At 39.7% G+C, this 26,065-nt stretch overlaps 1 protein-coding gene across 6 annotated transcripts; it reads left to right on the forward strand.

Moving 5' to 3' along the window:
* Positions 1 to 1,738: 1,738 nt before the first annotated feature.
* Positions 1,739 to 24,743, forward strand: C4BPA (complement component 4 binding protein alpha). Of its 6 annotated transcripts, none has more exons than XM_045536088.1 (13): positions 1,740 to 1,846; positions 3,256 to 3,347; positions 6,436 to 6,617; positions 7,576 to 7,755; positions 10,493 to 10,592; positions 11,692 to 11,777; positions 11,946 to 12,140; positions 15,513 to 15,695; positions 17,843 to 18,037; positions 19,890 to 20,078; positions 22,380 to 22,550; positions 23,611 to 23,786; positions 24,330 to 24,743. In XM_045536088.1, exons 3-13 carry the CDS (start codon positions 6,476 to 6,478, stop codon positions 24,495 to 24,497), a joined length of 1,785 nt encoding a protein of 594 aa, XP_045392044.1. In that variant the 5' UTR covers positions 1,740 to 1,846; positions 3,256 to 3,347; positions 6,436 to 6,475; the 3' UTR covers positions 24,498 to 24,743. The 6 variants fall into 6 exon arrangements, with proteins under 6 accessions (XP_045392042.1, XP_045392043.1, XP_045392044.1 ...); XM_045536089.1 differs by having other exon boundaries at positions 6,445 to 6,617; XM_045536090.1 differs by having other exon boundaries at positions 6,448 to 6,617.
* The last annotated feature ends 1,322 nt before the right edge of the window (positions 24,744 to 26,065 follow it).

Here is a 26,065-nt window from a genome sequence, read left to right on the forward strand (position 1 = left end):
ACTCTTTTGATTGTTTCCTTGACTGTACAGAAGCTTTTTAACCCCAAAGATTCTGCCAAGAGACTCCTGGAATTGATAATAAATTCAGTAAAGTGTCAGGTTACAAAATCAGTGTACTCAAATTAGTAGCATTCCTATATGCCAATAACAGTCAAAATGAGAATTAACCCTAATCAATACCTTTCACAATAGCAACACAGAAAATAAACTACCTAGGAATATATTTAACCAAGGAGGTGAAAGACCTCTATAGGAAGAACTATGAAACACTGAGAAAGGAAATAGCAGAGGATGTAAACAGATGGAAAAACATATGCTCACGGATAGGCAGAATCAACATTGTTAAAATGTCTATACCACCCAAAGTGATTTAAAGATTCCATGCAATCCCCATGAAAATGCCAACATTATTTTTTGCAGATCTAGAAAAAATAGTTCTTATGCTTCGTATGGAACCAGAAAAGACCCCAAATAGCCAAAGCAACCTTAAGCAAAAAGAACAATTCAGGAGGCATCACCTTACCAGAGTTCAAGCTATACTGCAAGGCTATAGTAACCAAAACAGCATGGTACTGGCACAAAAACAGAGACATAGACTTATGGATCAAAACAGAGAACCCAGATACAAAGCCATCCTTCTACCGCCATCTGATTTTTGACAAAGCTGACAAAAACATACACTGGGGAGAAGAAACCCTTTTCAATAAATGGTGCTGGAAAAATTAGATAGCCACAGAAGACTGAAACTGGATCCACATCTCTCACCTCTCACAAAATTTAATTCATGATGGATAACAGACTTAAACCTAAGACATGAAACTATAAGAATTCTAGAAGAAAATGTTGGGAAAACTCTTATAGACATCGGCCTAGGCAAAGAAGTTATGAAGAAGACCCCAAAAGCAATCACAACAATGGAAAAAATTAACAAATGGGACTTGATTAAATTATAAGAATTGCTTTTTAATAGCAATCTCTTGAGCACAGAAATCTTAAGCTTTAGGATTAATAGCTTAATTGGACGATGTCAGGGATTAGGATCTTCCTAGATCTATGTGGAAACAAACATGACTGGCTCTTCATTGCATTTTTCTGAGCAGCACTCAATGATAGACCAACTTCTGGAGGTGCCTGGTACGTAGTAGTGGTGATGGTGGTAATAGTTAACATTTGTTGAGCTTTGAGTATGTTCCAGGCAACTCAGCACATAACAGGAACTCAACAAATGTTTGATAAATTCCCTACCTTTTGCAATTCTTTAGGGTGAGATGGAGACCAGCACAGGGCAAGACCCCTCAGTCCCTGAACCCCAGGAAAGCCTACTGGACCTAGTGTCATGGAAAGGGGATTATTTTTGTGGAGTTTGTCTGAACCTGCAGTATCCAAGTTTTCCAGGTTAGCTGGATTGTGTCTTACCTAACTCTCTTGTGTTTACAAAAAGAAAAACAAAAAGAATTCTGGCATCAAATCCAAATTACCTCTTCACTTAGGGGAAATGGTTGGCAGAAGAGGAAAAAAAATGATTGCAACATGTTATCAAGAATGAGGACTATTGAAGAAGAAGAAGGTTAGGTAAACACTGCTTGCTGTATTTTTGCTGTTAATCATTCACTGGACCAGTCAAGTGTTTCTGACCATCCATCTCCACCCAGCTCTCCCTGACCAGCCAACCGCATGGCTGGAATTTAGGGACTTTTTGGTGGAACAATTACTAGCCAATTTCAGGGCAGTATGATAAACTCTGATCTGGGGGAGAGCCAGGACTGTAGAGAGCCAGGCAGCTTCCTTCCCTGAGAAACTACCCAAGACATCACCATAGAGTCTTCTCCTTCCTCAGCTACTGCAGGTCAGTGGGCTATTAAGCACTTGGGGTAGCTTGGGGGAAAGGCTGGTTGTTTGGCCCTTTATGGAGGGCATAATTAGAAGGATAAGACAGAGACACAAACTTGGGGGTGTTTTAAGCAAAAGTCTTTTCAAGAGTACTGCCTTAGGGCATTGTGTGACTTGAAAAGTACTTTTAACCCCTTCCGAGCCTCAAGTTTTTATTGGAAATGGAAGAATGATAGTGCACTTTAATAGAATAAACTAAAGCAGAAAAGGTATAATGTGTTGCTCTTGCTATTGTATGTAAAAGGTGTGTTGGTTTGTCATCTGTTACCATGTCCTCAAATAGGGGAGTTGAGGCAGGAGGTAAGCCAGACTCCCTAAAAGGGTTCACAGGAAACCTGGTTTTCATATATCCACATTCTGAAACTTGGGGCAATATTTTTGGAGATTTGATTAACCCCTCGGAATTGCCTCTACTATTGTCAGTAAAGACCTTTAGATTTGGTAGCAAGGAGGAAATTGGCCAGCTTCCAGTCAGCCTTTGAAGCTAGAAGGCATCACCATCCTCACCCCCTTCCTCTCTCTCACTTTCTTACTTTGATGATGTTGGTCACCCTTCGTTTCTGAAATTCTCTTCTCCCTTGGTTGGTCAGATTAGTGCTATTTCAGTCCTCATTTTAATTCTTCAACTGCTTGTCTCTTTGCTGATTCCTATTCTGTCCCTAAATATGGTAGTATCAAGAGAATAAAAGGCATACAGAAGAGGCAGGAACATCAAAGAAGGTTTGTACGAAGCTTACAGATACATTTGAATGTAAGATGAGCAAAGATGGAAGGAGCTGGAGATAAAAAGAGATTCTAGGAAGGGAGAGGAAAGTGTGGCAGCAAGTTCTTTCTGAAGTTTGCAAGTGACGTGATTGAGAGCCCAGGTATGAGGAAGGAGAGAGATACTTTGCCTAAAACAAGAGACACATATTATTCTTTGCAGATGTACCTAAATTTTAAAAGGGGAGTTCAGCCAAATTAAATATTTTAACTTACAAAGTAATCTCTAATGGAAGGAGAAATTTGGGGAGTGAAGATTCCCCCACTATCTCTCAAATCGTACTACATTGGCACGTGCTGATGGTATTTTTCACCAGCGACCCACCATGTTGGCTAAATTTCTTAAGTTGGTTTCATTTCTGTTGGAATTTAAAAGATGACGATGTCATTGAAGTATGAGGGCATTTGCTAGTCTCAGCTTTTCAACGAGCAGTTACAGAATTGCAGAGTTTGTAGGGAATAAAATAGATCATCTAAGTTTAATGTCATCATTTTAGAGATGGAGGAAACTGATATTCAAGAATCTGATATAGCTTCTTTAAGATCACGGAATTAGAGGATGGTATTACTGGGACTCAAACTCAGGTCTCCTCCACTCACAAGGGCTACCTCCATGCCTGTACTCTGGCCGGCTGAGTTCTGCTGAGGAACCACGGGAGCAGTCACGGTGAACTGCACACGCTGCAACCAACGAAGTGAGTCATGGCACATCCTGACAGTTCATGAAGGAAATCTAATCACTGTATTATCTCTCTTCAAAATTGACAAAGTATTTCACACACATGATTTCATTGGTCTTTAGTGAGACAATCATTTTCATTCTGAGGATAAAATTGAATTGAGTTCATTCATTTTACATTCATTGGATAACTATTACAGGCCAGTTACAATACTAGGTTAAAGACAGACATTAGAATAAACACCTTCCTTGTCTTCAAGGAATTCACCATCTATTTTAGGAGATGGAAGTAAATAGATGGTTACACACAACGTGGTGTTACAATCAAGGTATCAGCAAAGTACTAGGGGAACATAGAAGACACTGGCATTTCTTGGTGGAGTCAGGCAATTCTTCACCAAGGAGGTAACATTTGATCTGAATAGTGAATAAAGGAGAAGTTGGAGGTAAGCACCTCCATGCGAGACATTATATGCAAGTGAACTCAGGAACTGGAGCGTAGGAGAGAGTGGCTGCTGCTGCTATCCCCATTTGACAGAACTTGGTGATTCTGAATATGGAAAGGTGGCCAGAGAGAGCAGGCCAGGATGACTCTAGTCTGGGAGGCTGGATAGAGATTGTCACCTTAGCCGAGACAGAAAGCAGAGAAGTCAAGTAATGTTGGAGGAAGATAGTGAATTTAGTTGGAAATATGTTGGATTCAAGGTGCCTGGGAGATATAGATGAAGTGGTTGGAAATACTGATCTGAACCTTGGGAATTAGAACTTAATTTTTTTTTTTTTTTACTCAAATGAGAAATCTAACAGAGTCAAAAGTTTTAGTTTACTTTCAGGATTGCAGGTCAAGAGGAAAGTGTACTAATTACTTCTGAATTTGCAAAGAAAACTCACAAGTACCTATAACTTTCGGAAAACAGAAATTTTCATTTAAATATTAGACAAAAAATAATTTGCTAAGATAACCAGTCAGAATTATAGACTTTTCTAAGGTTAAAGATTACTGTCAATTGTCAGAACAACAATCTTTCTAAAGTCCGGGAATGACCCCTTTGTTAGAAATAATGTTGCAAGGTCAGTTTTAACATGAAGATATTATCTGCTTTTTTGCAGCTACAGGGGAAAAGAAAATATGTTCTCCTTACCTTGCCAAGATTTCTTTCACTGTGTTTAGAACAGCCTACAGTTTTAAGACTAAGCACTGGAATTCCACTTGTTACCAACCAGAGTAAAGAAGACAGGTCTGCATGGCTTAACACTTACATGTAGGAAGGAATCAGACAGAGCAGAATAATTATTAACAATTGAGTTTATGGAGCATGTAAGTTTTTGCATGTACAGGAGACAATGAGGCCTAGAGGTCTGTGAGTGATTTATGTACGATGAACAAAGTCATGGAGGTGGATGAGTTCCTCCTAGGAAGACAGTGAAGGGCGAGGCCAGAAGAACACCCAGGACAGCCCCTGGGGGTGCCAGCACCTCTTTGTTCCTGGTGTCCCCTTGGATCTCATTGTACCAAGGTTCACAGTGAAGCACAGACCAACGGCTTCTGGCCCCAAGTTCACTTGGCGTTTGTCTGCACTGGGCAGTAATTGAAGTCCCCTGGTGATGCAGCCCCCATTATGATAATTTTAAGTCATTATGACCATGTTGTTTTGACTTCTAGGAGTTCTGCTTCTGGCATGATGATATTCCAGCTCCAATTCTGTCAAACTCTTCCCTAACATTTCTTTTGCATATTTCCTATGAGCCATCCATGCATATGTCAAAGCCCTCTCACCAATTCTGAGAGACAATAACAGTTATCATTCTCATTTTATAAAAGAGGAAACAGGCTTAGAGGAGCTGAGAATCTTGCACATGGGCACTCAATTCCCATATGGTGGGACCAGGATTCAAACTCACACAGTCTGGGTGTGACTCCAAAACCCCCTACCCAACTTCCCTGTCTCCCATAATGTGGGACAGAAACATTTTTGAGAGAAATATTGAGGGACTTCTTTTACCTAAATGGATATGGGCTTTGTGTGAATTATGGATACGTGAGAGTGTTGAACCATCTGGATCTAATGGAGACGTCAAAATAAAAGATAAAATTCAATATTTCATTGAGTTGACTTCATCTATTCCTTCAAGGACAAGGACTATTTCTAATGTGAACTTAGGATATATTGTGTTCTCCAAAGGGATTGGGACATAGTGGTGAAGAATAAAAACGTCCTTAGTAATTTTGCTTTAAACAAATCTTTAAATTGATTAAAAAATGAAAGTACATTTGTCATGTATATTTTTTCATTTGTATATATATATATACACAAAACCATTTTTTCAGAACTGCAAATTACTCGATTGTTTATTGTCTTTGTCAACATTTCTCATGAGGAACTCCCAACAATATCATAAGTATATACATCGATCCAACTCTTTTTCTCTGTCTCATCATTTTCTTGCCTTGTTTTGTTTTGTTTTACATTTGTACCCCTTTGCTCTAAGTCCTTTGCCATTTCTGTGTTCATATCATCTAACCAATTGCAATAGTTTTCAGAATCAACCTTGCCATTTCTCTCCTCTGTCCCCTTCATTTTTTGATCATGAGTCCATCTGCTGTAGTGATCTTCTTAAAGCACAATAATTATGTCACTCCTTAGCTTAAAAGCAAACCCACACACAAATCAAAAACAAAACCCCAAATAAAAAAAACAAGGGCTCTTTATTCTCCAAAGAGTAAAGTCTTATAAGTTCCTAAACTTGGCCTTTACATCCCATTCAGACTCATCTCCCCATCTCAGACACTCCACTTACCAGCCAAATTGAAGTATTGTCTACTGTTCCCCCAATATGTCCTGCATTCATTCTCCTTTGCAGCATGCCTACCTCAGATGCAGTCTCCTCTGTAAAGCCCCCTTCCTTTCTCCACTAGGAATCAGTCCTTCTTCTGAGCATGGTGCTTCTGCAGAGGCCGACCCTCACTGTCTTGTGCTGTAACATTTGTGCTCATGTCTTTTTTTCCACTCCAGGCTGTGATTTCCTTGAAGACATGGATCCCATAGCATTTATTCTAGTGCTTTACATCAAGTAGGAATTCATTAATTGTTTATTAAATTAAGTTCTTTCAGCAGAAAAGTGTCCGAGAGGCAGCAGCTGGTCATGTTGCTCCTAAGAGCTCCACAGGGGACTCTTCATAGAAAAGGGGAGATGGCAGTCTGGTCCCTCTCTGGGCTGTGGAAAGTCTCTGATCCAACTCTGTTCCAGATGACCTTGGTCGCTGCTCTGCTGGCCACTGTTTTTGGTGAGTGATGGAAAACAAGTTCAGATCGGCAACAAGCAATTGAGATCATCCACACATTCACTTTTAAGACTCAAAAAGTAATAACTAAGCTTCTAGCAGACATCCAGCTTCAGTAACAAAGGGTTTATTTGACCAGCTGGAATATGGAATAAAAAATATGGAAATTTGCTTTACACATAAAAGAGGAAGTTTTCTAGACATATTTTCTTAGAATTTCTTCGCCAGGAATTTCCAAAACGATCTGTCCCCCAACCATAACTTGAAACAATCTCTATTATCTACCTGTCTGACTGAACAATTTTCACTGTGTGTGGATTTATCCAGAATGGAGGGGTTAAGTGTATACTCCTACCAGTGTTCTTAAAAAGTAAATAAGCCCTGTACTTGATTCTTGCAAAGAAAGCAGATTAAGATTTTTGTGTCTAAAGGGCTCCAGGCTTCTTTCTCCATATCAAAAATCCAAAAGGTGTAAAAATTATAAATTTCAAATGTTATTATTACCTGTCTCCCAGCCACCCACTTTGCCTTCCCCGAGGGAACCAATTTTATGTGATATTATGTACAATAAAATATTAATAATATGTTTCTGTTAAGGCAAACTCACAGGAACTTCTGGCTTTGCACAGATGCATCTGAGTCAGCAGCTTTGGGGAATCTGATAGGCTGATGACATTCATGTCTGTCATCCTTTTCAGATAAATTATCTCATATATAGTAAGAAGGGATTAAAAATTCCACCTTTTATGATTATCATTTATCATTGTCGTTATCATGGATCAGCAAACATATATTATGGGTCACTCACTGGATTCATTGAGACATTCATTCATTGAATTATGATTTTTCTTCATTAGAGGAGAAAAGAATGGTGCCTATTTTAAAAGTTATATTCTTAAAAAATTAAGATGCTATATCCCAAGATATAACTGGCGGTGTTTCTTGTCATTTTGGTGTCCAGGCAACTGTGGTCCTCCACCCATTTTACAGTTTGCTTCTCCAGTAAATCAGCTGAATGAGACAGAGTTCCAAAGCGGAAGTAGTCTGAGATACAACTGCCGCCCTGGCTACAGTAGGACCAGTTCAAATCAGTTTCTTACCTGCAAAGAAGGCCAATGGAGCTATAGTACTTTCTGTGTCAGTAAGTATCAACACTTATTTTTTTATTTGTGCTTTTTCTATCTTTGGGAAGTTGTCTCAGAAACTAAACTTCCCGAATCTTTAGCCACTAAGAAACCAGGTTTGTCAACTCCTGATTTCGATGTACATACGTATGCCACAGGCACTGGTACCCTCCCTAATGTCTTCCCCAGGTCTCACATAGCCCCGTGGTACCCAGGATTGCTATGAAGGGCAAGGCCCACGTCCTCAATTTACATACCAGGTATAGACCTCAGGACAGAAGACAAAGGTTGCCTGGAGAATACATTCCCCCCATAGTGGTCTGGAGGCAAAGCTGGGTGGGTCAGGGAAGAAGGTACTAATTGGGCTTGATTCTGCCTTGTAGCTGCAGAGCTAAGCACTGAGAACATGTCCCCAGGCCAAACATGGCCGCCTATCCAGATCCCAGAACCCAGAGACTCAAAACCCAAAACGTAAGCTCACAGTCAAATCTAGCAAGTATCAAAAATATTACAGTGGCAGCAAGCAGTTTTATGACCTTGAAACATATAGACTTTAACAATTTTAAAACTAGTTTTATTTACTGAAGATTACTAAAGTCACATGAACTAAAAGGCACTTGAACTAATTTCTATTTTCCTGATAATATGTTTGATTGAAGTGCTTACTTTTCTTTGACCATTAATTAGAGCTCTTTTATATATTTTGGTAGTGAAATATCACATACACACGACACATATAAACACATAGACATACAGACACAAAGACAGAAGCAGATCTTGTAGCTTTTATAAAGAATTTTTGTTTGCCCGCCTTTAAATATTTTTCTTTTTCCCACTTAGACGATCAATCTTTCAATGACCTGTTCTATTGCCCTAAACAATTATTAGCTAAGCTGCAATTTGCCTTTTAAAAAGATGACTCTCAGGTGAAACAAGGTAAAAAATTTATCTCTCAAATGCACAGAGCTAAGAATTTAGGCCTAAATATTGTACCAGTATTTGCTTACACTAAGAAGAAAAAAGGTTGTCCCTAAAGGCCCAGTTAAAACAACGGGGCCAGGAAAAGCACCTTAAACAAAGGCAAGGCTTGTTATGCAAATTTAAAACAAAGGCAAGAGTTTCCAGCAACCCAGTCCTCTCTCTCAGACACCCTTACAAATGGAAATTTCCCTTATAGATATAAATTTCTTTTCCAAAAGGGTTTCAACATAGCCAATTAAATGCCAGGAAGGTGTGTTTTAGGTAGATGGTCTTTTTGACACAGCTACTGTTTCTTAGCTAAAATTGCTGAGTTCAGGGTGGAGCCCATTAAGGAATGGGCGAGAAAAAACCAGTCTCTATGCCTAGACTCAGCACGGATAGGTTTGTAAAAGAAGCAAGGCCAGTTCACCTGAAGGCCTCCCTTTTGTAAACACTTTATCCAGGGTAGCTTTCTTTTTGCCTTTGGGGCGGAATAGTAACCAAGCCAAGAGGTTAGCAGATTTAATTTTTCTTATCAGTTAGTCATTTAAGCGTTTTATTTGCCTTTTGTAAAGAGACTTTTAAAAGAGAGAATAAAAACATCAGAATCTTTTTAGAAGCTTCTTTACATCAATGAGACTAATTTTCGGGCCCTCATTTTCAAATGCACTTCTTAAAGTGCAGTGTTGTACATTTGGAACAGTTGCACTGTAATTTTAAATTGCCTTTAGTAAGATTTTGCCATTTCTGTAAACATTTGCTGCTTCTGGGGCCTAATACTTAATACATGCATAGGTGGAGTAGCCCGAAGGGGGAGTCCTCAGTTCTTCCGAAATTAAGAATCCTATTTTTACCTTGAATCTTGGCTTTGGCTCTCAGATCTCCATGATCAACTTAGCCAGTGATTTTTTTGTGTGTGTGTGCGCAAGAAAAAGAAACAAAGAGAATAGAACACAAAAATCCCTGTGATTTCCTGAAAGCTGGAGTTCCCACCCCCTGCAATATTGCTATTTACTGCCAGTTTTGATCTGACCCAGTCGGACATCGGAGGCCTCTAACTGGATCCAAGCCAGTTAATAACAGGATCCGATCCAATCCTGGACCCAGTCCAGTTTCTGTAGCAACTTCTGAACCCAGTTCAGATAAAAAATTTGCTCAAACAAACTTGGAGAGCTCAAAACACAGTTTGAGGAGCTTTGGAATCCGAGAGAGAACTTAACCATCTCCAGTTGCTGCGAGAGAGCCTTGGGCACATTGGGCCTGGCGAGTACCACACTTGGTAGCCTAATGCTCCTGATGGTTGCCGGAAGTTCTACTTCAGATCCCACTTTCTGACACCATCTGTTAAAAGAAAACCTTGGACAAATTAAATTGAACAGAGTTTAATTGAGCAAAGAATGATGTGTGAATCGGGCAGCTTCTGAACAAGAATGGGTCGAGAGACTCCACACTGCCATGTGACTAAAGATTTACGGATAGAAAAAGGAAAGTGATTATAGAAAATGGAAGTGAAGTACAGAAACAGCCAGATTGGTTACAGCTCAGTGTTCGTCTTATTTGAACACAGTGTGAACAGTTGGCCACCTTTGATTAGCCAAAGCTGGGTGATTGACGCAAGGGTAGGTTACAGGCTGTTTACACATCCAGTTGGCTTACAGTTCACCGTGTACAAGAGCAGCCTTTAGGCCGAACTTAAAATATGTAAGGAGGCAGGTTTAGGCTAAACTTAATTTAATATAATGCCATATCTGTGAGTACGTGGATCACTAATCATCATTTAAATTTTTCTCCCAGAGAAACGATGCAGAAACCCAGGAGATTTACCTAACGGGCACGTGGAAGTTAAGACAGATTTCTTTTTTGGATCGCAAATCACATTCAGCTGTTTCACAGGGTGAGTGTGAGGTAATCTGGAAACAGTTCTTTTAAATTAATTTTTAAAATAGCTAATGTGTTCAGAAATTTAAATGATGTAAATTTAAAATGATGTAAAATTTAAAATGATGTAAAAAGATAGACATTGAGAATTCTTGCTTCCATCCTATCTCCATATGCCCCATTCCTTTCCATCCTCCAGCAAGGATCCATTTTTTATTGATTTCTTACATGTCTTTCTAGTGTTTCTTTATACAAATACAAACTAAGCAATTAGCAAATATTCTTATTTTCTCCCTTTCCAATAACAAATGTAGTTTTGAATCTTGCTTTGTTGTCTACTTATCAATCTATACTTGGAGATGTTTCCCTGTTTGTATATAGAGAAGTTCCTCATTACTTTCCTTTTACAACTGCATAGAATTTCATGTGTCATGGCTTAACAGTCCCTTTGATGTATCCACGGGTATTTCTAATCTGCTGCTACTCTGAATGATGCTCTGATGCATCACTTTGAACATATGTCATTTTGTACATATGTAGTTACATCTGTAGGGTAAATTCCCAGAAGTGACCTTTCTGGGTCGAAGAGTACATATATTTGAAAATTTAAAACATATTGTCAGATTGCTCTCCTTAAGTAAGCATCACATGGTTTTGCAGAGTATGCAAATACCTATTTCTCCATAAACTCTCCAACTGTGTTTTCAAACTTTTGAAAATGTATCAAATTTTTGAACTTTTTCCAATGTAAGAGGTAAAAGCGAGATCTCCCTATAGTTTCAATTTCTCTTATTATCAGTGAAGTTGAGTGTATTTTTATATGTTCAAGAGATGTTCTTTTATTGTCCTGCTTGAGCTCTGGATGAACTGCATGCCTGACACCTAGTAGATGCTTAATAATAGATTAAAGAATGAAAACAAATCAATCAACACACACACCTCATTGCAGTGATGAAATTTTACTAAATGGAATGCTCAATGGCACATGATGTCCAAGAAAACATTATTTCTTCATTTCCACATCAAGTAAAAATTCTATTTGTTCAGATCCCTTTATCCATTTTAATTTGGGATAGGAAGAATTCCACTAAAATCTTTGATTCTCTCTTGTTCAGATATATCTTAATTGGCTCATCCACTAGTCATTGTGATGTTCAAGATAAAGGAGTTGACTGGAGTGATCCTCTCCCACAATGTGTAAGTAAGTAAAGATTTCTTCTGACTTGACTATAAACTTAAACTATGTTAGGTAATAAAATCCCTGTGCATCTTTGCTTCTATGTGTACTCTCCATTAGAATTTGCATGGATTTTAGATTTGTAATAATGCCTCCGCTGATTATTTCTTTCTCTTCACTCACTCATATCAGTTGTCCAGTGTGAGTCCCCTCCAGACATCAAGAATGGGAAGCACAGTGGTGGAGATGAAGACATCTACACATATGGCTCCTCTGTCACCTACAGCTGTGACAACCACTTCTCGCTCATAGGCAAAGCCTCTATTTCCTGCACGGTGGAGAATAAAACCATAGGTGTCTGGAGCCCCAGCCCTCCTACCTGTGAACGTAAGTCACAAGGATGAACTCTCCTTTAAATTGTTCTCCTTTGTTTAAAAGACAAATAAAGAATAATTTATTGGGAAAATGGAACAATTCAAAGACTAATTATCACCCTGATGCAATCATTTATTTGGCCAGCTGATACTTACTACATGCTGTTTTAGAATACAGTAGCAAACAGCACCCCTGTCTCACGGGTTTGGTGAAGTGAAAGTTCATTGTCATTCATACTGAGTATGTTGTGTGTCCCCGAGATTCTCCAGAGCAGCTGCGGTCTGTGTGTTAGCTTAGCAACCTGCTCAGCAATCCAGGTTGCTTTGATCTTGTGGCACCTCCCTATTAAAATGTGGTTCACAGTCTCTTCAGGAAGAGAGAAAGGCAAGTTTACGTGATCATATATCACTTTCCATTGCAGCCTTTTGTCTAGAACTAGCGGGAAGCCTCAGAGGACTGGGAAATGTAGTCATTTGTCTGTTCAGGAAGTGGAACTGGAACTATTGATTAGTACTTGTCATGTCAACCACATATGCCTATAGTGCAAGCGAAACCTACTAAACACCAGCAGGGCAAAAGGACAAAGCAAGCAATAATTAAGCCAGAAGATATGTTATGGTATTGTTAGTTTGCTAATATAAGGCATCTTACTTGACTACTAAATTCACACAGTACCACTTACTATTCTGACTTATAGCAGGACACAGTCAAACCAGGGGAACAAAAGAACATGATACTGTAAACAGTGCAAAGTGCCTGGAGTCAGGTGTGCAAGAAGTGGGAACGGCAGGTGATGAGGCTGGAAAAGTTAGCAGGGGCCAGGGTATGAAGGGCCTTGTATGCCACTCTCAGAAATTCATAACAAAGTTTCATTGAAAGGCTAGGTGAGTAAATGTGCTGCAATTTAGAAAGATAAATCTGGTTGCAGGCTGGACAACAATCTGAAGTGGGATAAAACCTCACCAATAGGCATCTGCTAGGGTCTGAATAATGTGTCCCTCGAAATTCGTGTTAGAATTTGGACTCAATGTGATACTTTTAACAGGTAGGGCCTTTTGGAAAGTGATTAAGTCATGAGGGATCCACTCTCATGAATTGGATTAGTGCCCTTATAAAAGAGGCTGAAGGGAGAGCCCTGGTCTTTTTTGCCCTTCTATTTTGTAAGAACACGGTATTCATCTGTTCCTCCATGTAAGGACACAGCAAGAAGGCACCATCTTGGAAGTAGAGAGTGAGCCCTTACCAGACACCAAATCTGCTGGTGCCTAGATCTTGGGCTTTCCAGCCTCCAGAACTGTAAGGAAAAAATTTCAATTATTTATAAACTACCCAGCTAAGATATTTTGTTATAATTGTAGAAACAGACTAAGCACCTTTACAACCTTCCAGCCGAGTAGTCAAGGTGGCATTAACTGTAGCTATGGTAGTGGGCTTGGAGAGCAGTTGAAGGATTATAGAGGAATTAAGGTGGCAGGATCGACAGGACTTGATGACTGAAGATGTGGGGAAGGGAGTGGGTGCAGTGTGTTCTCTCCCTGTTGGGGTGCAGGTCTCTGACGTCCTGGCTGCCTTTGCATGACACCATATCATTACTGTGGGCCACTGACCCACAACCAAAATCATCCAGGAAATTAGGCCATTATATTGGAAGTTTTGGGGGCCTTGGACGTAAATGTTTCTCCTGGGTTAGATATGACTAGTTTTTATTGGTAGTGCAGTTGGAGGAGTTATCCATAATCATCTCATACAAGGACCAACATGATGGGAATTCATTTTACTGAGGCTTTTAAAAACTGAAATTATATATATACACACACACACACACACACACACACACACACACACACATATAGATTTAGATATACAGTTTATTTTTTATTTTTACATTTTTTGTCACTTATTTTTTACTTGTATATTAACATGGGGTACAAGTGCAATTTTGCTACATTGATAATATATACGTTGTAATGAAGTCAGGGCCTTCAGGGCATTCATCATCAGAGCAATGCACATTGTACCCACCAAGCAACCTCCCATCATCCATCCCCATGCCCCTCCAAGTCTTCACTGTCCATCATTCCACACTCTGCTTCCTCATGTACACAGGATTTATAAGTGGGAGCACTTATAAGTGAGAACATGTGCTATTTGTCTGTCTGTGTCTGAGTTGTTTCACTTAAGATAATGGCCTCGAGTTCGATCCATGTTGCTACAAAAGACATGATTTCATTCTTTTTTGCAGCTGAATAGTATTCCATTGTGTATATATACCACATCTTCTTTATCCAATCTTCAGTTGATGAACACTTAGGTTGATTCCATATCTTTTCTACTATGAATAGTGCTACAATAAACATCTGAGTGCAGGTATCTCTTTTGTATGATGGTTTCTTTTCCTTTGGGTAGATACCCAGAAGTAGAATTGCTAGATTGTATAGTGGTTCTGTTTTTAGTTCTTTGAGAAATCTCCATATTTTTTTCCATAGAGGTTGTACTAATTTTCATTCTCACCAACAGTGTATAAGAGTTCCCTTTATTCTGCATCCTTGCCAACATCTTTTTTTTTGTCTTTTCCATAATAGCCATTCTTATTGGTATAAGATGATATCTCACTGTGGTTTTCATTTGCATTTCTCTGATGATTAGTGACGTTGAACATTTTTTCATATACTTGTTGGCTATTTGTTTGTCTTCTTTTAAAAAATATCTATTCATGTCCTTAGCCTATTTTTTAATGGGGTTAATTCTTTTATTATTGTTGTTGAATTGTTTGAGTTCCTTGTAGATTCTGGATATTAGTTCCTTGTTGGATGTATAGTTTGCAAATATTTTCTCCCATTCTGCAGGTTATCTACTCACTCTGTTGATTATTTCTTTTGCTATGCAGAAGCTTTGTAGTTTAAGTCACATTTGTTTATTTTTGTTTCTATTGTCTGTACTTTTGAGTTCTTAGTCATGAATTCTTTGTCTACACCAATGTCCAGAAGAGTTTTCCCTAGGTTTTCTTCTAGTATTTTTATAATTTCAGGTCCTACATTCAAGTCATTAATCCATCCTGTGTTGATTTATAAAAATGGTGAGAGATATGGGTTCAGTTTCTTTCTAATTCATATGGCAGTCCAATTTTCCCAGCACCATTTATGGAAAAGGGTATCCTTTCCCCAGTGTATGTTTTTGTCAAATTTTTCAAAGATCAGTTAGCTGTAGGTATATGGCTTTGCTTCTGGGTTTTCTCTATATATTCACTTTAAAATGTTTTCATTGTATCTGCTTAACACGTACTTATATCAGGTGTTCGTGGTATAATTGGATTAGCAGTAGCAGTAATTTCCTCATTGTTATTTCTTTTTAAAAATTCACTTGTCTTTTCTCATGATTCTTTAGAAATCACTTGTCCTAAGCCAAACGTGCCACATGGAAGTATTGTCTCTGGATTTGGACCCATCTATATGTACAAAGACACTATTATGTTTAACTGTCACAAAGGTTTTATTCTCAAAGGCAGCAGTGTAATACATTGTGAAGTTGACAACACCTGGGATCCTTCTCCTCCTACTTGTGAGCTCAGTAAGTATGGACCATGAAGGAATTTCAGTGTCTGGCATCTAAAGGTAACAAGAAATGTTTGTGTGGGTATACTTGCATGCCTAGGCCCACTTTGAATCACAGTAAAAATTTAAATTTAGATCAATAATTTCTTGATCAAATTTTCTTGTTGGATAGAAGAATGATTTCAGTTATTGTGCAAGGTCATATATCAGTAAAAAAGGCTGCCACATACAGTTGTGCAGGTTGTGCACACTCCAACCCTAAGGGAAGCATTGATATTGTAGACATTGTGGATTAGCATATTTATTTCAACAATTTTCTGCTAGTTGATAGAAAATTGTCTTATTCCAACAAAATCATCATATTGTGATAATTATTTTGAAAGGTAAATAACAAAATGTCCCGAGGAAAAATACCTTCTTCTAACTTGCACAAACATATTGTATGGACCAGCTATGATTCTGACACTCTGCAGTCATAAACTCATGTGGATTATTAGTAAAAATGGTAATCATAATAATGATAATTTAGCACTTGACTAGGTACATAACAAGAATTAATTCAGTGAATCCTCCTAATAATTGTGGACACTATTATTTTCCTCATTTTACAGATGAGGAAATTGTTCACAAAGGTTAAATGACTTGCCCCAGATCATCCAACTGGTAAGGGGAGGAAGCCATTGATGCCTTGTTCTCTTACTTTTGCCCTTATGAAATGTCAAGACCTATATCCTGGGGACATCTGGAATAGTGGTGTGAGGAGTTTAAGGAGAACTCTCCCTGTAGAGGTATCTACTAAGCTAGTCAAAATCAGCAATGAAAATCATTCAAGGTCTCTGGAGATTGATCAAAGTGCTTACAACAAATTGAGAAGCATTTATTCAGCAAATATATGGCGACTTGTTATGCAGTGGGAGGCCATCGCATTAGAGCTAGAGATCACATACAGCCACCAACAGCTCTACCTTGTGGGAGAACTGTTTCTGTGGGGTTTATGAGTGACATTTCCCATCTTCCCCAGCTCCCTGGCATGTAAAATGTATTTGGGGTAGACTTGGCAACCAGTGAACATTATGTGATAGCATTTTCCAAAACTCTACACTGTGAAAAACCTATATTGGATAGGTGGTAGCAGCCAGACATCAGTGTTTGCTCTTCCACCCCAGTTCCCATTATATAGGGAGGATCTGGGTGGGAAAGTGGTAGAGAATTTGGTCCTCCTTTCCTGCATGGCTTTATGTTGCAGGAGAGCTATTCCAGTGGGCTCAGTAGCAAAGTGACATCTCCTATCCACCCCAGCTTCCTGGAATGGAAGAACTATTGTGGGTAGATTTGACAGCTTGTGAATATTGGCAGATCTTATTCTCCCAAGCTTGGTCTTTGGAATATGTATACTTGGTGGTGGGCAGTACCAGTTCCTGCTGCCTCCCCCTCCCCCTCTCCATAGCTCCTACACCATAGGAAGGACTCTGGGGAGGCATCTGGTGAAGAATGAGTTCCCTAATCTCCCCCAGCTCCTGATCCATAGAACAGAAGATTTTCCAGGGGAGATATGGAGCAAGCTTCAAAGACTGTCAACACCCTGCCCCTGCCAAGCGGCCCAACTTCAATTGGATCAGACTAAGAGGCAATTTATGCCCTAATGAATTAGTAAAAAGAATAGAGAAATCAGTTAACAATTACTGGAGTCTTAGAATTGTATGTAATACCCACAAAGGCAGACCAGCCAAAAGCCTCATGGAAAAGAGACAGTCAAAGAGAAAACCACCAACATGCTTGATGGTTTGGAAGACTATGTGCATGCCCAAGGCTGTGCTGTCAGAGGCATGCTATTAGATGTTGCACCCCTTGGTGGAAATAAACTTAACTGAAATAGTCCAATCAAGTCACTAACAAATAAGCAAACAAGGGAACAACAATGGGCCCTGAAGGTGTTGAGGGAAAATCAGTATCCAATGTCACTACAATATATTATCTAATGTCAAATTTTCAACAAAAGATTATCAGACATGTAAAGAAGCAGGAAAAAGTGACCCATATGAAGGGAAAAAGCCAACAATAGCTGAATGAACACAAGACACCCTTTGATAGGACAGGCTCATTGATTGCTGTGGCAGTCCCAGTAACAGTGTCCTTTTTACTTGTCCTTCTTTTTACGTGTAGATAGTTGTACCGACTTACCAGATATTCCACATGCTTCCTGGGAAAGATATCCTAGGCCAACAAAAGAGCAAATATATGCTATTGGGACTGTGTTAAAATACCACTGTCTTCCTGGCTATACACCGGCCGTAGATGAGCCTACAACTGTTACTTGTCAAAAAAATTTGAGATGGACCCCGTACAAAGGGTGTAAGGGTGAGTTTTTATTTTTAAATATGTTTGTATATTGAATTCCCAGTATGTGCTAGGATTCTCTACCTTAAATGCATGTCATTTTATCCTTCAAAATAAATTTAGAAGTATATTAATTCAACACGGTAATGAAGTGTTATTGTCAGAAGGGACCATAATCTTAAGAGTTTGAGGTGTAGAGAAATTGTAACCTTTCTGCATCCCAGATCAGAATACCATGAGAAATAGACCCAGAAGTCAAACACGATGCAGATTAAGTATTAGCTTCTTACTGGGAAAATTAGAATAGAGATCACAGCTCAGCTATCGCTGGGGCCAGACTTCCTTCACAGCCCTTACCTCCCCATTGTAGACTTTGGGGTGCTTGGCCCCAAAAGTCTGTAAAACAGTCATGAACACAGCCAGCTGCAAGGTGACTTGTGTCTCATGCCTCTTGAGCCATGAGATGGCAGGCTGACAGAGCTGGGTCTCCTGATCTGCCTCTGGAAGACAGACCCTGACTCCTGACCCCAGGAGGATAAAAAGGAGAGTTTCTCCAGTTTCATGTCCTCTGTGGGAATGAGTGAGGGGCGGTAGAGCAAGTGGATGCTATTTTATGGACCTCAGTAGATGTGACAAGAAAGGGAGAAAATGCTTCCTTCTACTTGTCTATCAGAACCTTGCCATTTTAGAGGTGAAGACACTAACACCCAGAATACAGGGAATTTTGTGCTACAGATCAGGATTTGAAAAATATGTGAAATGCATAAATAATGAAAAGTGGCGGTTTAGGTCAACTTACTAGAAGATTACTTAACAAAGTTTAATTACAATGATTCAGACTCCTTTTGGGGAAATAGAATGAAAGATTTTTAATAAAAGGACTAAATTAAAAATATATTTAACAAAACATATTGCCACCGCCTAAATAATAAAGTATTGCTTATAGATGTTTAGGACCCTACACTCTTGGTTATATTTATTTTATCCATTATGGTCTTATTGATTTAATTACTTAATGAAGCACATCTGTAACTATTTAAAAAGCAGAAGTGAAATGGTATTTTTCCAAGTTACGAAATCTGATCAAATATGAATTTAGACTCACGACTTACATATTTAAAAATTTTCTACACTGTAAAACATTATATAAATATTATTGTTGTTACAATATAGGAACCATATGAATGTTGGGCATTTTTATTGTAATTCATAAACAAATGAGCACTGAGAGTATTTGAGTATGCCTCAAAGACCCCACCACAGTGCTGGCCAAGCTCCTGATATGAAGAACAGAGCACACTATTCTGTTCTGATGTTTTCTCTTATATCAGGTGATATAAGGTCCGATCTTAAAGTATTTACACTAACGAATCAAAAATTATATCCCTATATCAGCCCCAATTGTATTAAAAATGAAAGAATTTAAATAGCTATTTCTCTTAAATCTTGCATCAAGAAAGAAAAGTTCTTGCCCTAACCAGTAATTTAAATTTATTTCTATGCATTAGCTTTCAGGTGGATATAAACTTTTGAGAACTTTCTTCTTCCTTGTCACCTGAGGTGTAAGTTAATAGAAAGCTTAATAATGATGTAACTCTAATAAAGCTATAAGTGTATTAATGTTATTTGTCATTGCTCTTGAAAATTTTTGAAAATGGACATTTTCATACAGCTTTAATACACCTTTTCATTTTGGAGGCTACTGATCAACAGGAACAGGGAGAACAAACCTGGAGTGTTTTGAGTCTCTTTTCCTATTTCCCCAACCACTCTTCAGTGAAGAGATCTTCCGGAGGTGGAAATAAGATTGTTAGTCCTAGGAGCCTCCTCAGGGTGATTTTACTAACCATTAGCTTCACTCTTTATGTTTTAGAATCATGTTGCCCCATACCAGATTTAAGGAATGGTGAAATCATTCAACACAGAAAAAATCGTCACACCAATGACTGCATGTATTTCTATGGAGACCAGCTTTTATATTCATGTCCTGGCAACCTAAGATTTTCAGCTACATGCCAACCAGATGGCACGTGGAGTCCCCAAACACCATCATGTGATGACAGTAAGAGCTCATAGAATTATATTTTGTTGGGAGCTTCTTCATATCACTGTGATGGAGATTATTAAGAAGATTTAAAATTAGGTAAAAGAATTTACATACCCTGCATGATTCTTGGAGCAGATCCAACTTTCTCTTTTTTCCTCCTATCGTTTGTTCCCATTCTTTTGACTTTCCCAGTTTCCTCTTCTTTTCTGAATCAGACCTTATCTAATAGATAAGCTGAACTTTTCAATTACTGTGTTTTGTTTCTTTGGATTTATTCTCTTTTCTTCCCTGATTTCTGGCCCATCTGTCTTAATCTGCAGAACAAGACCCGTCCAAATGTATTTGAACCTGCCATTCTGAACTTGCTTCCTCCTGCTGCCTCTGAGCTCTCTAGTCAGACTGTCACCCCGATGTGAAATTCCTCCCTCTCCCCTAGAGACTCCAGTGCAAAACACATCCTGCCCTTTCCCCCTTTGTGTTTGATTGCCTCGTCTATTGATGATCAGGACCCATTCTCCTGCCAGGATAATGATTTCTCTTCTTGTCTTCTGGCCGGTAAGGCCAAAGGAGCCCAAAGTGTCCAGGCATTAGTTGCAGCTTATAAATTAATAGGAAAATCCCTATCTCCCCTGGTAGAAATGTTTCCACTTTGTCAAGCAGGACTTTTGAACCTGCAGATTCCAGAGTTTCAGGAATGAGAAGCATAAATTCCCCAAATCACTTAACAGTGCTGGTCAGCGGGGCCACTCATGGTTCCATCTCTTGGTTTCTGGACCAATGTGTTTATTTCATCGGGGACCCAGAGCCATACAAAGGTTGATATTTGTCTATTCTTTTTTTTGTTTTGTTTTGAGACAGAGTCTCATTCTCTTGCCTGAGCTAGAGTGCCGTGGCGTAAGCCTAGCTCACAGCAACCTCAAACTCCTGGGCTCAAGCAATCCTTCTGCCTCAGCCTCCCACGTAGCTGGGACTACAGGCATGCGCCACCATGCCCGGCTAATTTTTTCTATTTTTAGTTGTTTGGCTAATTTATTTCTATTTTTAGTAGAGACGGGGTCTCGCTCTTGCTCAGGCTGTTTTCAAACTCCTGACCTCAAGCAATCCTCCCGCCTTGCCCTCCCAGAGTGCTAGGATTACAGGCGTGAGCCACTGCGCCTGGCCAATATTGCTCTTTCTTGTTCCGCTTCACAACTTCTTCCTGTGGTATCTCCAGTAAGAGTAGGTTTGGCACCCTTCCCTCAGTATTTCACCTTCACTTTTTCACCTGAAACGTCTTTTGGGGACTATCTGGCAACTGATGTCTCTACTTGGCCATCTTGCCCCCTTCCTTCACATAGCTTCTAAAGCCTATGAGCACCTCTCTGACTGTTATTGCTATCAGTGAATTTTGCTCATTAATGACCTTTTTCATCATCAGCTGTGGCCTTTGATGTAGGTGCTCCTCTGGTGAAGGAATTCCTTATGGCCTTGGTAAATATTGTATCCTGCAGGACTTCCCATGTGACATAATCACCTGGCAGATTTTCCAGTGTGCATATATGCATGCTCACTTCCCTGAGTTATTTAATTCCTTCTTCTACCATCTGCCATGGAAATTCCAGCATTTCAATCTCACTTATACTTATTTGTGAGCCATCACTTCTTTCATGCTTTTGGTAGCATCTTAGTATAGTTCTCATAACTACTATAGTTCTTTGTCTGACATTCCTGCTACTTTATTTTATTTAACTTTCTCATGCAGCGTTTGTGGACCCCGACAATGTTCCCTTGCAGAAAGGGGCTTGGCACCATAGCCTTTTTATTTCCATGTGAAAGTCACCATTTTCATTCTTCCTATGAGCTCTTCTCTAAAATGTTTAAAATGCAGTAAGTATTTTCTTGGTGAGGATGGATGGACACTTTTGTCTGGGGAGCAATGACTCAGAGATTGTGGGTGTTTTAACTTCCTTACAGTTTCTCACAGATGTGCATCCCTGTATTTAGCCAGGAAGGGACTAAGTGTACCACTAGTATGAAGTGACTTGGGGCTGAATCCAGCCTTCTTGTCAAAATGATCCCTAAACACTGTGAAGTTGAGCGAACTTGTCAATAAGATGAAGGAAAACTAAGGGCTTATAACTTGAGCTTTTCCACAGTTCCTCAGCCCGAGGTTTACAGGAGGGCAGCATGAGTATGTGGGTTTGGCCAAGTGACCTTATGGGCAGAGAGGATAGAAGGACTGAATGAAGCCTCTTACAAACCACACACATTCTGGGATGTGCTATTTTATACTTTCTACAAGCTCACGCTCTCTCGCTTTTATGTCCCACCATCAAGATTGCCATTTTCCTCCTACCATTGCCCATGGACATCCTAAAAGAGTTCAAACATACAGCTTATTCAGAGAAGATGTTATTTATGAATGTGATACAGGATACACTCTCGTTGGACAGGCAAAAATCTCCTGCAGTTTTTCACTCTGGACACCTTCAGCCCCTCAATGTAAAGGTAAATCCAGCTCCCTTTTCAGCCCGTGGCTAAGTGTGTGGAACTGTCATGAGAGCGCTGAGAGCAAAGTTTCTTCCCTGCCAGAGGCGGCATGAAAACATCTGATTTGATTTTATTTATTTTAAATAATCAATATATTCAAATGGTACCCAATGCAAAAAGTGCAAAGGGCACACACAATGCTGATCTCCTCCACTTCTTTCTCTTAGTCACAAAATTCGACTTTTTTGAGGTAGCCCCTATTTCCAGTTTCTTATATATATTTCCAGAAATATTCTAGAAGCATCAAATTTTATATGAGTTTACGTGTGAGCCTATGGCAAAATTTTCATGGAAAATTCATGCTCTAGCATGAATGTAGGCTCTCCTGGGCTAATTCCAAATACCATGAGTGACAGGTATTTCCACCAGAGCCTCATGCAGAGCACCACCTGCCGGGACGTAGGTGTGTGTATGTAAGAGGGGACTCCTACTTTGCAGCCTATTATGGGGACAGGTGGAATCAAAATTGAGTCTGATTTTATGCGTACAGATTTGCAGTTAACATGTATCATTTTGCTGTGAACAATTTCAGGATTTATTTGACATTATCCTCTCCATTGCACATAGGAGAATAATAGGCAAGAAGGAAATTTTTGTACTTAGAATCTTACAGCATTCAAGACTGGGATTAAGAATTACCTTGCTAGCTGAGAATTTGGGATCATGTACCTTCTTTTAAAAATATTCTGTCATGTTATTTAAAAATGTTATGACCAAATTTGAGCAAATTTCTTAACCTTTGTGTATCTCAAATTTCTCTTACATAAAATGGGAATAATAACAGTACTCACTTCATGGGGCTATTGTGAAACTTAAATGAGATAATCACAGGAACTGCTTAGCCCAAAGTCTGATAAGTAGTCATGCCCCATAAAAGTGTTAACTGATATTATTGTTATCAAAATGAAAAAAAAGAAGTTAGTAGCACTTAAATATAGCTCATTCTTTTTATACTAGACTGTTATCATAGCTTTCTTCTTAGATGTACAGATTATTTAAAAATATGTTTCCATCCTAGCTCTGTGTGTGAAACCAGAAATAGCGAATGGAAAGCCGTCTGTGGAGAAGGATCAGTATGTTGAACTTGAAGATATCACCATCCAGTGTGACTCTGGCTATAGAATAGTGGGTCCCGAAAGTATCACTTGCTCAGAGAACAGAACCTGGTACCCAGATGTGCCTAAGTGTGAGTGGGTAAGCGGCACAGTTCATGAAAGGTCTGGGCTGTCAACCCCTAAAACTAGCGGCATCCTCCCAAGTTCTGCCCAGTCAGCAACAGTGAGATCTGACCTGTCAGGATTCATTTCTGAGTGACTCAAGAGAATTCTTTCTTTCGCTGCAGAGCACTCTGGTGCATCAGCAGTGGCAAGTCCTCCTGCTCTCACTTGAGAACAGGAAAAACTGAGCTGTTTACAGAGCACTATCCCATAGACGCAAGAGTACTGACTCCTAACTTTACTTTTTCTATACTGTAGAATATACTGTGGTTCTATTGCTAGAGGGGCACCAAAATAGCTTTTGTCTCTTTGGAAGCTTTCTGGGCAGCTCACAAAACAGGTCCATGCCTCTCTTGGAAAAACTACTGTGGGACCACAATGATTTCTAGTTTTCCCTGTCAACCACCAGTCTGAGGCTGGTCTTGGTCCTGATCCTGTAGTCCTTCCATTGTCAGGGTGCACCCTCCCTCATGGTTTGGAGAGGTCTCTCAACCACACTCACCTTCTACATCTCTTTTAGGAGATCGTTGAAGGCTGCGAGCAAGTACTCACAGGCAGGAAACTCATGCAGTGTCTCCCAAAACCAGAGGATGTGAAGCTGGCCCTGGAGGTGTATAAGCTGTCTCTGGAGATTGAACTACTGGAACGAGACAAGGCAAGACTGGCAACTCTGGAGAAAGAACTATAATTTTCCAAAAAGAGGAAGGAAAAAGGTACCTGGCTGGCTTGCCTCCTATGATTCAATACACATCACTTCAGTTTAGCACAACTACTTTTGCTTTGGCACTGATACTAATTGTAATATTTAGAAATGATAATTTATGAAAGTTTAGTGCTTTAAGAATGTAGAATTACTGATCATCTTATGGCTCATGTTTTTGCTTTTCTGGACACAAAGTGCAGATTTTTTGATTAAAAATGTACATACCAAAAACTATTTTGTCTTTGTGGTCATTTAGGACTCTGAAATTAGGGTACTTAACAAATCCATTTGTAAGGTTATACGTTTATTTTATTGTATGGGCCAGCAGTATGTGTCCCTGGACTGGCTTTTCTCCCCTGGTCCACACGTGCTCATCACTCAGGTCCTCCAGGTTCAGACTCGATGTCAACACACCCCACAGCCTTGTCCATTCTCCCCATGTGAGGGAGTCATGCCCTCCCCTGGACTCTTGTGCACGTTGCCTCTTTCGCTCACAGCACAGCTCCGCCATTGCCTGCCATGAGGAGGTTCACATTTGTTTTCGACCTGCTCGTTCCAGCCCCAGAGAAGGAACTCTGAAAGACAAATGAAGGTGAAGCCCACATGCCAGCCCCCTGCACATTGTCAAGTCTTCCCCCGGTTTGGTCACCGTTTTCCTCACAATTAAAGTAAAATGGCTTGAGCAACCGTCCCACGCATGAGGAGAAACCTGTATCGATCTTGTTTATATCTCTGGGTCCTCTGGAAGCTGAGTTAAATATAACTCACATGGCAGTGCACATGGCTGCTGAGTTAGACCCTCCCTTGGAGCAACTTCCCAATAAATGCAACTTGTTGGTCACTTCCCTCAAAAGAAAACTGCTGGTTCTCAACTTCCTCTTTCCTCCTGCTGAGGGCTGAAATGCTGACGGTGCTGGTGAGTCAGCTGCCACCATGGTGAGGGGGACAGACAGCATCCTTGGGGATTTAAAACAACAAGGAAAAAGGGATCTGGTCCCTTGTTGATCATGTCAAGCAGCGCTACCAACCATTCTGGGTGGTTTCATGCTTCCGCACTGTTATATAAAAGAAACATAAAGTTCTACCTGGTTTGCACTCCTGAGTTTTGGGTGTCCTACCTACTCACAAGTACAGGCTGAGGAATCCCCAAATACTAGTGTTTATAGGAAAGGTAGCTTCTCTGTTGCTGTCCAGTTTCTCCAGAGAAGGATCTTCAGGTCTTCTCCCTGCTTACAACTTGAGTTTACAACTTGAATTCCTACCGTGCAGGATGAGGAGATTACTCCTTCTATATTCTTTTTGAATTCTGTTTCTCTCTCTGTCCCTCAGGCTATTTCTACAACCACATTACTTTTGTGCTATCAACGCTGAGAGAACTTTCTTTCCTGAATTGATTGTTCCCATCCTTAGAAGGCAGAGCAGGTGCATTCATCTTCTTGCCTTAAGGGAAATGTTTTTTCTTCCCCTGTGACTAGTTCATCTTTGTGTTTCCTTCAGAGCTTTGCCTACAGTGGTGCCGAATAATTACACTGTAAGTAAAAAAAATGTATAAG

Source organism: Lemur catta, chromosome 23 (genome assembly GCF_020740605.2).
Source record: "Lemur catta isolate mLemCat1 chromosome 23, mLemCat1.pri, whole genome shotgun sequence".
In the NCBI taxonomy this organism is placed as follows: Eukaryota; Metazoa; Chordata; class Mammalia; order Primates; family Lemuridae; genus Lemur; species Lemur catta.